The 13,236-nt window shown below is 22.5% G+C and overlaps 4 protein-coding genes across 4 annotated transcripts; all 4 read left to right on the plus strand.

Annotated features, from left to right (window-relative positions):
* Positions 1–583: 583 nt before the first annotated feature.
* PVVCY_0300470 (cysteine desulfuration protein SufE, putative) lies at positions 584–1,736 on the plus strand (the record flags this gene model as incomplete). The annotated part of the gene is made up of 4 exons (XM_008628257.1): positions 584–945; positions 1,170–1,248; positions 1,356–1,437; positions 1,528–1,736. 4 exons carry the CDS (start codon positions 584–586, stop codon positions 1,734–1,736), a joined length of 732 nt encoding a protein of 243 aa, XP_008626479.1.
* A 2,010-nt stretch (positions 1,737–3,746) lies between these two features.
* PVVCY_0300480 (pantothenate transporter, putative) lies at positions 3,747–5,375 on the plus strand (the record flags this gene model as incomplete). Its single annotated transcript, XM_008628258.1, has 1 exon — positions 3,747–5,375. One exon carries the CDS (start codon positions 3,747–3,749, stop codon positions 5,373–5,375), a length of 1,629 nt encoding a protein of 542 aa, XP_008626480.1.
* Positions 5,376–6,661: 1,286 nt separating this feature from the next.
* PVVCY_0300490 (pentafunctional AROM polypeptide, putative) lies at positions 6,662–11,254 on the plus strand (the record flags this gene model as incomplete). The annotated part of the gene is made up of 5 exons (XM_037634729.1): positions 6,662–6,787; positions 7,004–7,601; positions 7,724–7,813; positions 7,898–11,091; positions 11,225–11,254. 5 exons carry the CDS (start codon positions 6,662–6,664, stop codon positions 11,252–11,254), a joined length of 4,038 nt encoding a protein of 1,345 aa, XP_037490101.1.
* A 40-nt stretch (positions 11,255–11,294) lies between these two features.
* Positions 11,295–13,058, plus strand: PVVCY_0300500 (pentafunctional AROM polypeptide, putative; the record flags this gene model as incomplete). The annotated part of the gene is made up of 1 exon (XM_008628260.1): positions 11,295–13,058. One exon carries the CDS (start codon positions 11,295–11,297, stop codon positions 13,056–13,058), a length of 1,764 nt encoding a protein of 587 aa, XP_008626482.1.
* Positions 13,059–13,236: the final 178 nt, after the last annotated feature.

The raw sequence follows: 13,236 nt of genomic DNA on the forward strand, positions 1-13,236 counted from the left end.
ATACATAAATTATATCTCACACATGCTTATGCTTATATTTTTTTTTTTTTTTTTTTTATAAAAAAATGAAATAAGTTTACTCGGATTAATAAAAAAACAAATTATATAAAAAAAATTGTCGTATTTATTTTTATCCACATATTTTATCAAATTAGTTAACTAGTTTTTATTAAAAAAAAATAAATGGATAAATAATTTAATTTTCCTACATAATTTTATATATTTTGTTGTTATATTCTATTTCCCATTTTTATTTTATTCTCAATGTACATAATTTTTTGTGCATTAAAAAGAGGAAATAATGAAATGTGGTTAATATATAATATAAAAATAAAGCAATTTATTTGTCGATTTACTTGTTAATTTATTTCAAATATAAAATAAGAGAGTTTGTCGAACTCTATGTAGACCTTTTTTAATTATTAGATTGTTTTAACACACATATGTACATATAGTACTTATTAAATGTGTAACATATTGGGAATATTTATTATTTTTAAAGGATGAGTATTTTTTTTAATACTACATTTGCTTGCAATTGTTAAAGCATGCTTTAAATTTGCAAAAAATAAAAAACGAAAAAATGTATAGAAATAAAATAATACAAATATGTATTATATACATACTATACATTATTTTACTCTCGTCAATCAATTGTACAAAAATTAATAAAAAAAACATTGCCAATATCAATACTTATAGCATAAGACGCCCAAACAAGTCTATAACCAAATTACATAAACAAAAGAAAGAAAAAAAAAAATTATTCATAAAAAATTATCAACTAAAAAATAAAAACCGAATAAATTATTTAAAAACCATTTTTGATAACATAACAGGAAACCAATTTCCTCAAAATTCAGATATAGATAGTTATAATTTAACTCCCAAATTAAAAAAAACAGTTCAGTTTTTTCAATCACTGTCCAATAATCCATATAATAAGTATGACCAATATATTCAAATAAGTTTCCTATGATATAAAACATACTTAAACATACTTAAACATGCTTAAACATGCTTAAACATGCTTAAACATATGCACACATGCCATTTAATTTTATATTATGCCACAAAAAGAGTTTAAACTAGTTTTTTCTTACTAATATTTTTTTATTATTTTATATGCTTTGCTTTATGTGTGTCTTTTTTTAAATACTTATTTTTAGAAGTCAGGAGGTCATATTAATGGGAAAGAAATGCCCACCCATGCCAAATGAATTGAAAACAAGGGAAAATCAAGTTCTGGTAAGAAATACCATCAAACATATAATATGATATGATCCTCTTTTTTTTTAACAAAACAGTTCAGCACTAATTAATTTGATATATAATATGTACTTCGACCTTTACAGGGATGTCAATCAACGGTGTATATATATCCAAAAGTGAGATTAGAGGATAATAAAAAAATTATTGACTGGTTAGGATATTCAGGTTAGATATACATATTTTGTGAATTAAAAAGTTTTATATGCACACATATTTGTTACACCATTTCATTTATAAATTGGCAATTAATTATAGATGGACTTTTAACAAAAGGAATTGTTTATATTTTAATTGATGGTTTGAGTGGATATACCCCTGAAGAAATATTAAAAGTAAATCCCAATTTTATTTCCTTAACTGGGATTTCAGATTTTTTAACAATGAGCAGAATAAATGGATATTTAAATATTATGAATAAAATAAAAATATTTTCCGAGCAAATTATTAAAAATATAGAATACTAATTTGCCCTTGTTTTGTTGTCTTTTTTTTTATTGTTTTCTCCATAATTTTTTTGTATATTTGCATTAATTTGAAGTAAATTTTTTCCTTTTAAGAATACAATGCATGTTTTATATAAAGTTTCTTTTTTTTTAATTTTAATTCTCTTAAATTTTTACAAATAAATTTCAACTTTTGTTAAATTTTTTTTTGTCCATATTTTGAAAAGTATAAAAATCGTAAACATTAAAAAAAATTATAAAAAAAAAAAAAAAGACGCTTTCCAATGTGTACATAATATATGACAATAACATTATTTAAATTTTTTTTTTTACCTTAACAAGTAATGTTAAAAACTCAAAATTGTCTATAACGTTTAAAAAAAAATATGAATATTTTTTTATTTTTATATAATTTATATGAATTTGTAATAATTTATAGCAATTTTATATTAATATAGTATATTATATATTAACATATTTTTTTTTTTTTATAATTTTGGCTAGTGCATTTTTTGTTTTTTTTAAGTGAACAATTTTCGCAATAACATATTAATAATGATAAATAATGTGAAATAATTATACCACGGAAAATTAAAGTGTTAAATATTATATATTAAATAATTTTCAGACAGTTATTTAAATTAATTCATATATAATTTTTGATTTTAATTTTTTCTGAATAAATATATAATCTTTGTGCATTTTTGCATTAAAAAAGTGAATAAGTAGGAAATAAAAAAAGTATATATACATATGCATACATAATTGTGTGTTTACTTACCCATATAAAATAATAATAACACATACATAATATTTCATATGCAGACAAACTAAAGTTGTAAATAATTCACTGCATTCCGTTTTAAATGTCATTATAGTGATGCATTAGTGCTTTTTATAAAAAAACCGACGCATGCTTTATAAAAAGTTGTGAAATGCAATTCCTAAATTATTAAAGCGAACTTCAAATCACTGAGCATTATATATATATTTATTACGTGATATTTTATAAGACATCATTTTAATCTTAGTGATTAATTTTATTTTTTGTATTTTTGTTTCTATATATTTTATGCGTTTTTTTAAGTTTCCAATTTTGTATTTTCCAACCGTCTTATTTTATTGTTACATATATTCATTTTAATATTTTTTTTTTTTTTTACTTTTTATTTTTAATTAGCTATTTAATATTTTTATACGTTTTTAATTGTTTTTTTTCTCATATAATATAGTGCCATGCAAGTAAAGAATATATATAACAACAAAGTATAGAACTAAATAAAGTACATATTTACTACTTTACTTTTTCCGCCCAATGTATTTTCGATTTTATACATAAATATTTGTCTATATCATTATTTTCGATTTAAATCACATACATAAGTCCTTATATATGTATATATTTATTCGTATAAGTATAATTAAATATTTACCTTTTATTATTTAAACTTTTCTACCGCTTTACTTACAAGTATACTTTACATTACACCTTTTTTTTTATTTTGCCCTTTGCTCGCTTTCTGTAGCAATAGTAACTCTTACATTTTTATATCTACTAGTTATGCAATAATTCTTTGTTATTTTATTGTTTTATCTTTTTTCATACAGGAAATTATATGATTGACATGGGTCACTGAAATGTAACCATATTTCAAATAGTACAAGATATTGAGCAATAGATTTATTTCAAAATAATTGAGTTAAATTGAGATATCGAATATTATGGTTTTTGGCGATGAAAATAGCCATAGATAAAAATATTGGGAGTAGCAGATTTCAAGTTACTGTTTCGAATTTTATATGGATATACATACACATAATTTTTTTTGTTTATTTGATTTTGTTTCCTTCTGTTCAATAATCTAGCTAATACACACAAAGAAACCATCGCAAACATTTTCTCACAATTTTTTATGAGCGCAAATTTTCGGTTAATGTGATGCCATGCATTAAGACAAAAATATTATAGAGAAAACAACATATTACATAATTGCAAAAAAATAGATATATAGATAGACAGATACATATATAATGAATGTCGATTCTTATAACCCAAACAGGAAAGCGAGTTTTCCCATAAATAATGTACTATCAGAAGAGACAGAAAAACTCGTTGATACATATAAATATGAAGATGATGTAAATAATATTTTTAATAGTGGAATTTCAAAATTCAAAAGAAATGGAAAGAATAGTATGGCATTTCATAAATCCTTGGCTGTAGTAAATGTAGCAGCAGGATTAGATGGATGTGATGAACAATTATTACCAGCAAGTTTTAGAGCATTAGAAGCTGATTTGAACTTGCATCCATCATTGTTAGGATATATAACATTAGCCCAAACATTAATGTTAAGTTTGTTTAGTCCAATATGGGGTTTTTTATCAGATAAATATTCGAGAAAATGGATGTTAGTATTTGGCACAGCTTTATGGGGGATAGCAACCATATTTTTAGCAAATATAAATGACTTTGCACATATAATAATTTTTAGAGCAATAAATGGATTAGCTTTAGGTAGTATTGGGCCTATATCGCAAAGTATATTAGCAGATGCAGCAAAAAATGAATCTTTAGGTTTATCTTTTGGTATTGTACAATTATCTTCTAGTATTGGTCGATTAATTGGTGGTGTTGTTACTACAACTGTTTCAATGAAATACTTTGGAACTATTCGAGGTTGGAGATTATGTTTTATTGTAGTTGGTGCTTTGAGTATATTATTAAGTATTATTGTTGCCCTTTTTGTAGAAGATGCACCAAGACAAGTAAGAATAAATAGAAAAGAAACAAATTCGTACATGAGAGACAGTATAATTGATAATAATACAGAAACAATAATAGAACCTCAACGAAGTCAATCATATATGTTATATCAAAATGTTAAGGAAATGCTTAAAGATAGTTTATCTAAAAAAAGTATAATAATAATATTGTTAGAAGGTTTTACTGGTACAATTCCATGGTTAGCTTTAAGTTTTAATACAATGTTTTTTCAATATTGTGATTTAAGTGATTTACAAGCAGCAATAATAACAGGGTTTTTATTAATTGGATCTGCTTTAGGAGGAGTATTAGGAGGACATTTTGGTGATATAATGCATAATATATCAAATAAACATGGTCGACCCTTTTTAGGTCAGCTAGCTATGTTTGGTAGAGTACCATTAGTTATATTAACATATTTAGTGATACCTAAAAGAAAAGAAAGTTTTGAATTATTTGTTTTATCTTGTTTTTTTTTGGGTTTATCATCAATAGCTGGAGTAGCAGTAAATAGGCCAATTGTATCAGATATTATAAGACCAGATTATAGAGGTACTATTTTTTCATTAACTATAGCTATTGAAGGTGTTGGGTCTTCTTTAATTGGTGCCCCATTATTTGGTTATTTAGCTGAAGAGGTATTTCATTATAAAAATAATAATTTGTTAATCTCAGATATGACTACAGAATTTAGAGTTCATAATGCAGAGGCTCTTTCAAAAACATTATTATATCTTACTGCAATACCATGGATGTTATCTTTTGTTTTTTATTCTCTTCTTCATTTTACTTATGGAGCAGAATATTCAAAAATGAACCAGATTATTGAATCAGAATATAAGTATGATGATGAAGATGATGATGAGACCATGGTAGGTAAAGGTATGACATAATTAAGCCTTTTCAAATAGGACAATACCTAACCATTTTAGAAGTTGCATATATTGTATACTATAGATAAATTTTAAAAAAAAACAAAATTAATTAAAAATAATTTACTATAAATTCGATTTTTTAAAAAATTAACGAAAAAAAATGGACAAAATAAAAAAAAATATATTATTTGAGCAAATTCAATAATTAAATTATAAACCCATATGAATGAGAAACAGTTAGTAACATATTTCTTATTTGTTATAATTTTTTTTTTTATTCATATGCTCCATTATTTACAACCCTTTTCTATATTTCTTTGCTTTATATACTTCTTTGCTTTATATACTTCTTTGCTTTATATACTTCTTTGCTTTACATATTTCTTTGCTTTATATATACATACTATTATTTGAAAACCTTGCATGCATTTCCGCTTTATTCCAACCCCGTCTTTAATATATTTTTCACTTTTTTTATTACGACGCTTTTTGTATGTTGCATATTATTACACAAAGCAATTATTTTTTTTATTTTTGCTTTATTCTTTATATATTTAAACTTACTTTTTCTGAAATATTTTTATTAATACTTTATTATTTTATCCGGTCAAAATAGCTGAGCAAAGGAATAGCTATCCAAATATATAAGCATAACAAATTAGCTAACCACAAAATTATATTTTTCGTATAGTTCTACCTTCATAAATATATATGTACACACGAGTTTCTTTTCACAGGTGTTGAGATCAGCATAACAAATTACAAAAATGTGGCATTATTTTCCCTTTTTAAGTAATATAAAAATGTTGAAATAATTAAAAAATATATAAATTATCAATATTCTTATTTATGTAGATAAATTAATATATAGCTAGCCAAAATTAGAGATAGTATAAAATTGTTTTAAATCCAAAATGGGGATATAAAATTTAGGACAATATATAATTATAAAAAAGGCATAGTTATATTTACATAATGAATATAACTTTCGATATTTATCATATTAGTAATATCTCATTTTTTTTATGAATAAATATGTATTTTAAACCGGTTATAAATTTTATAAAAAGTATGTACAAATATGTTATACATATTATCCCCGAGGTATAGCAAAAAATTAATCATAGAATAATTAAGAAATTCTATAAATGCATTAATTCTACAAAAATGAATAAGAAAAAATAGGATTACATTTTCAGTAATATGTATCTATATATAAAATAAAATTTTATTATAAAAATATGTAATTAAATTTAGTTAAATATGGTTATATACCTTTGTTTGATGGCTTTTTTCCTTTAACTATGCAAGAAATAACATTGAAGGAAAATATGCCCATACACAATACATTTCGAGAATATAATGAATTTAAATATGAACATGTACATGTAGAAAATACTCTATCACCATTCTTCGAATCCTTTCAATTGGTAAAAAAACACATTAACACAATTGTTCACATACATATATATCAATTTCTACAACTGTATATTTGCATTCTTTGAAATGGGAATTATAGCCTATATAGCATCCATAATTTCACAAATGCATATTAGCACATTATTGAATAATAGCCATTTTAAATTATTTAAAGTTATTAAAATGTGTATTTATATATGAATATTTTTTTTTTGGGATCTTTTCAGAAAAGGAGTGACCATGGAAGTTACATAATTATTATTGATTATAAGATAGTGCCAAAAATAAAAAAAAAACTTTTTAAAATTATAGCTTTTCTTCTAAACAATAAAGAAAATGGAAAGTCATCACAAAATGTACTAAATACAAGTGATACCATTACACAGACGAGACAAAAAAATGAGCATAATGATATAGGAGACCAAAAAAATGAGCATAATGATGTAGGAGACCAAAAAAATGCACACACAATATGTATACAGATTGATAAAAAAAATTATGAACAAATCATGCAAAATGAAGTTGAAAAAGGACGTAAAATTCTTGCCGGACAGGAAAAAAATACATTCAATGAAAATATACTAATAAAAAAATATCAAAATATAATTAAAGAAATAGTTGATAATGATAAAATAAATATATTTGAAATAGAAACCATTCGAATTGTTGTTATAAGGATAAACAAAAAAGATCAAAAAGTTGGCAAACTTGACGATTTTATAGAAATTTTTGAAAAAACTCCCATTTCAAGCCAAAGTGAAATATTTGTTTTTTCAAATAAATGGATGACACACATTTTACATGTTCTTCATAACCATTTTAAAGGTTAATTCAAAATTTTGATTTTTAAAGAAAAGAAAAAAAAAAAATATATATATATATATATACATACATATGCACCTTACACAAGTTTATTATTATTTTTTTTTTTTTCAAACAAAATACAGTGATGAAAATATATGCATTCCCCCTTAGTATCAGTTCAGCAATTACAACAACCCAAGAAATATCTCGAATCCCGAATAGTCTCATATCAAGTAAAAAAAATAAAAATAAGCATTCTACAAATTAATTCATATGAAAAAATAATAATTTTCTTTTTCTGTTTTATCTTTATGCAGTTTACGTGGCTGTGTGTTTACTTTCACCCACAAATGAAAAGGAGTATACATTTGGTTTGACAGAAGCACTAAGACTTGGAATATTGAACGATAAAAAGCTTTATATAAAAATAAAAGAAAATGATTTAAATTATTTTCAAAATAGATTGAAATATATAATATATAAATGTATACAAAATAGAGAAAATATAATACAAAAATGGCACAAAAAAAGTGTAAATTATGTGAATATACTTCATTTTGGTGATGTTGTAGGAAATGCAATAAAAAGTGTATTTAGTAAAATGCCAAGTTGTGAAAATTATAAAAATGGATATAATATTTATGGAATTTATTATGAATTAAAAATATTACATGAAATTCATAAAATAAGTATGCTTTTATTTCTTGATATTGAACAAGTTATGACAAAATATAATTTAAATTATAAATTAAATCAAAATTTTCTTAATTATTATACTAAAGATATAATTATATTTTTACACAAAAAATATTGTTCTAAAGGGAATAATGAAATTCCTATTATTCATTTAGTAGATATAAATAAAATAAAACCAGAAGTTATAGTAAAAGTACCATTGTCTATATTTTGTAAAGTTTTATCTCCTATTGTTTCAATTTCAACATGTTCAAATTTTATGTCATTAAATATGGTTAGTAGATCCAAAAAAATAGACATGATGAATGGGCAAAGTTTAAATTTTTTATTTATAAAAAATGTTGGAAATAAATCAGAAACAATTCGTGTAATTTATACTAGTTGTATGAGTACACAAAGTGTCATTCTTAAAAATGTTAATCTATGTTTTGATGTTGCTTTGTTTATTAAAATTTTAAAGGATTTAAAATTTGATATAAGTTTGAAAAATAAGACAACGAAAAAATATAAAAGCATATTTAACAAAATGGATAAAGACCCCATTGCAACATACGAGTGTAAACAAAATGTGTATCACTTATTAATTAATGGAAATATAGATAAAAAAAACTCCATTTTTTTATTTAAAAATTTTATATTTCAAGATAAAATAATATTTAATGTATATAATTCTGGAACTGTTTGCCGATTAATATTACCATTATTATGCTTATATATATGTAAGCAAAATTTAAAAGCAAAAAATGAAAAAAAAAAATTATTAAAGTTTATTATTTTAAAAGGAAATAAACAAATGGAATCTGTTCGAATTATAAGTCCATTAGTTAAAGTGATTCAAAAATCTTTTAAATATATAAAAATTATTTATCTAAAAAAAAAAAATTATTTACCTATTCAAATATCTGTAAAAACAGAGGAATTAAAAAGTTATAATATCTTTTTGTCAAATAATATGCTTATTAATAATTCAGTATCGAGCCAATTCGTATCCTCTATGCTATTAATTTCACCTTTTTCAGAAACAAGCACATGCATACATTTGCTATATAAAAAAGTTCGTAAAAAAGTTTGTAAAAGGGGTTGTAAAAAAGGGTGCAGCATATATAGGGATAGATTCTTTAAAATACGGACGACCAAAATTAATTATTACAACTCATTGAGTAGTGTTTTTAAAAATGTTTATAGAAAGAGTTTGAATCCAAATGAATTGCTACATTACAAATGTAGTTATAACAAAGCATTTTTAGAAATTGTTCATAAAAAAAATAAAAAATTTGATAATAATAAAATGTGTGTAAAGGGTAAAGAAGTATGGAATGAAAGTAAACAAAGTGAAGAAGAGACCATAATAAATATAAATAAATCGAGCCGTTTTTTAAAAAAATTAAATAAAACATATTTTGAAACTACCTCAAAATCTTTTATCGATTTAACTGTGAATGTAATGAAATTATGGGGTGTAAAAGTTTGTGTAAAAAATTGTAACTATATCATAAAAAAGGGAGATGTATCAAAAAAATGTTCCCCTTTTCCCTACTTTTTAGCAAAGAAAAAAGTAAAAGAAAAAGCAAAAGAAAAAGCAAAAGAAAAAGCAAAGAAAAAACCTGTACAACATCATAAAAAAAGCTATTGGAAAAACATGTGTAGATATACTTATTTTAGTTGTTCTAAATTAAAGAGACATAGTCGGAATGTAAGCAAAAATATTATTAAAAAGGTTAAGTACTACAAGATAGGAATCATATATGAGCAAAATAAAAGAAATATTTATACTGATAAAATAGAGAGAAATATAACAGTTTTAGACACATCACATTTAAATGGTACTAATGTTCCTTATAAGCATACATACATAATATGCAACGATTTAGGACTTTATTTTTATTTTATTGTTGGATGTATAATAAAAAAAATAAATTGTAGTTTTGTTTTAAACTTATGTCTAAACAATGTTATAATGAAAAGAGTGAGCCTAAAATATTATAAAATAAAATATGTAATGACTCAAAAAAATGTACAAAATTATTTTTTACTAAATTTGTTATTACTATTCGGAGTGGGCATATATATAAAAAGGGAATCGTCGGAAAACGTCAGACTATTTTTAATCATGTCAAAGGGGGTGCATATAAGAATAGAGAAAAAACTATATAGACATTATGTAAAAAGGAAAAAAGAAATTGTCAAAGTTAGCAAACAAGATAAGCATAGTACTGACTCAATGTTTGAGCCAAAAAATAAAATAAAATATCATGTCTTTGAAAAGATGTACATAAATTATTACTTTAATGATGTAAGAAGATTATTAACAAAAATAGTTATAGATGCAGAATATTTTTCAGATGATTTTTTTCCAATTTGTGTTTTATTTTGTTATTATTTAATTATTCATAAAAGTGAAAATATAATATTTAAAATAAAAAATATACATAATCAGGATATTAAAGAGTCAATACGTATAAACAATGTTGTATATATACTTAAGATGTGTTTCCAAAATTTAGTTTTTATTTCATGTGACAGTAACAGTATATACATTACAAGGATTAGAAATTGTATAGACAATTGCTTATTCAGTATAAATAATAATAAAAAGTATTTGAACTGTTCTAAAATGAATTATAAAAAAAATATAATGTTTTACAACAACTCTAAATATGTAATGAGCAGTAATAATATATTATACTTATTTATAGATACAAGAAATGATCACCGAATTATTTTTATGACTACTATATTGTCACTTATTTTTCAAAATATTTTAATTGATAATTGTTTTCAAATTAAAAAAAGTTATCCTGAATTTTATGAACATGTAAGGAAGTATCTACAAATCAATCTTAATTATTCTACATCTTTCGAATTAAAATTTAATCATTTTTCTTACATGGACAATTATAACATATCCAATGAAATGGTAGTTCCATTATTTTCTGATCCCTCTAAAGATCAAGTTAAAACATACTTCACCGATTTAGTAAAAAAAAAAAAAAAAAAAAAAAATGGAAACCAAATTTTATGAACTATTATAAAGTATGTAATGATTCAGAAAGGGAATTACCTCAAAATGAAAATTACATAAGAAAATATAAATACAAAGAAATAATAAAAAATGATATAAACATATATTATTTAATAAAAGAAATAAACCGTCTTAATGTAAATATAATATGTGGTATTCGTAATGTAGGAAAAACCTATTTAGGAAAAAAAATAAAAAATAGTTTTGTAATAGATATAGATGATTATGTATTTGAAAAAGAAATTAAATTTGATAAAATTCAAATAAGTGATTTTAGATATTATGAATATTTGACATTTATTTCAGTACTATATATGTCTTATTCTATTTTTGCTTATAACCCATGTTCTAAAAGTTATACAACAAAAGCAGACCAAGATTGGGATAAAGAAAAAACAAGACATGCAGATAAATACAAACAAGTGTACAAAGATGACAATCTATTTTTTTTCATAAATAATGATGTAAATTTTTATAATAAAAAAATAAATGATTTATATAAAAATATAAAATATGAAATAAACAAATCAAATAATAATTATATTAATAATATTACTATAATTTTAGGAGGTGGAATAATTGAGTTTGAAAAATCAAGACATGTTATATCCAAATTAAAAAATGTTATACTTATAAAAAGAGATGAAAAAGAATTATATGAAATATGTATTAATGATAAAATTAAACCAAAATTATCAGGAAATTTACAAAAAATTATAGAAAATCGAACTAAAATATTTAATGAATTAAATATACCTTTTCAATTTTCTATACCTACAGAAAATATTATAAATAAAAATATAAAAAATTTAAATGAAATACGAAATAATTTGATTGTTACTAGTTTTTTAAACTTTTTTAATTATAAATTTTATGCTAAACCTATCATAAATCCTAAACTTTTACTTACTCAAGTTTTTTCGATAAATTTGGAGGAGTTTCATTTATTTAATTATAAGTCTATGGAATCAGACCATGAGTTTGTTGAGCTTGTTATTGACAAGAAGAATGAATATCATAACAATGACAATAAAATTAGTAGCAAAATATTAACAGCCAATTGTGATGATTCACTGAAAGAGATAAATGCTAATTTCCCATTCATAGATTTAGAATTGCTAGATCTAGCCATTTTTATTATTCGAGCTTATACACATAAACCTATCATAATAAAGCTAAGAAAAAATATGACAAAATCAGGCAAAATGCATCTTAACCATGTAATAAGCATATTTTATAAATACAAAATTAACATCTTCGACATAGATATTGATACTGATGCTGATACTGATGCTGATGCTGATACTGATGTAAATTGTGTAAACGCTTTTGACGAAACAAATGAAAATTGCTTTTTCATAATTTCAAAAAGTGTAAGCGAAATGAATAAATTACAAAAGTGCATAAACATATCCAATTTATTTTATGTAGATTGTTTAAAATTATCATTTCATTTTCTTTCAAAAAAAAATAAAGAATTACTCAATACTATTTTAAGTGACCATTATAAAGATAAATTAAAAAATAAATCTTTGCAAAATCATAAGCAATATATAAATAAAAATAGAGAAAATATTTTATTATATAATGTAGAACCTAAATATGATACCTTCTCATCCTTTTTATATAATCAAATAGTAGCCTTGAATTATAAAAAGTCAAAAAAAAACAAAAGCCAACTATTAGATCAAAATTTCATGTATACTTATTATTATACAAATTGTATAGTTGCCATTTGTTATGCTGAACATGATTTGTAACTATCCTTTTTATCTTTTTTGTACTTTAAAAATATGATCGATTTTAAGTAAATCATTTTAAAAACAAAACAAGTTATACTAATAAAAATCTAAATGAAAAAAAAAACATAAATCAAGTAAATATGAATGAAAAAAAAACATAAATCAAGTAAATATAAATGAAAAATAAAATGTGTAG

This window comes from Plasmodium vinckei (genome assembly GCF_900681995.1).
Source record: "Plasmodium vinckei vinckei genome assembly, chromosome: PVVCY_03".
Lineage (NCBI taxonomy): Eukaryota > Apicomplexa > Aconoidasida > Haemosporida > Plasmodiidae > Plasmodium > Plasmodium vinckei.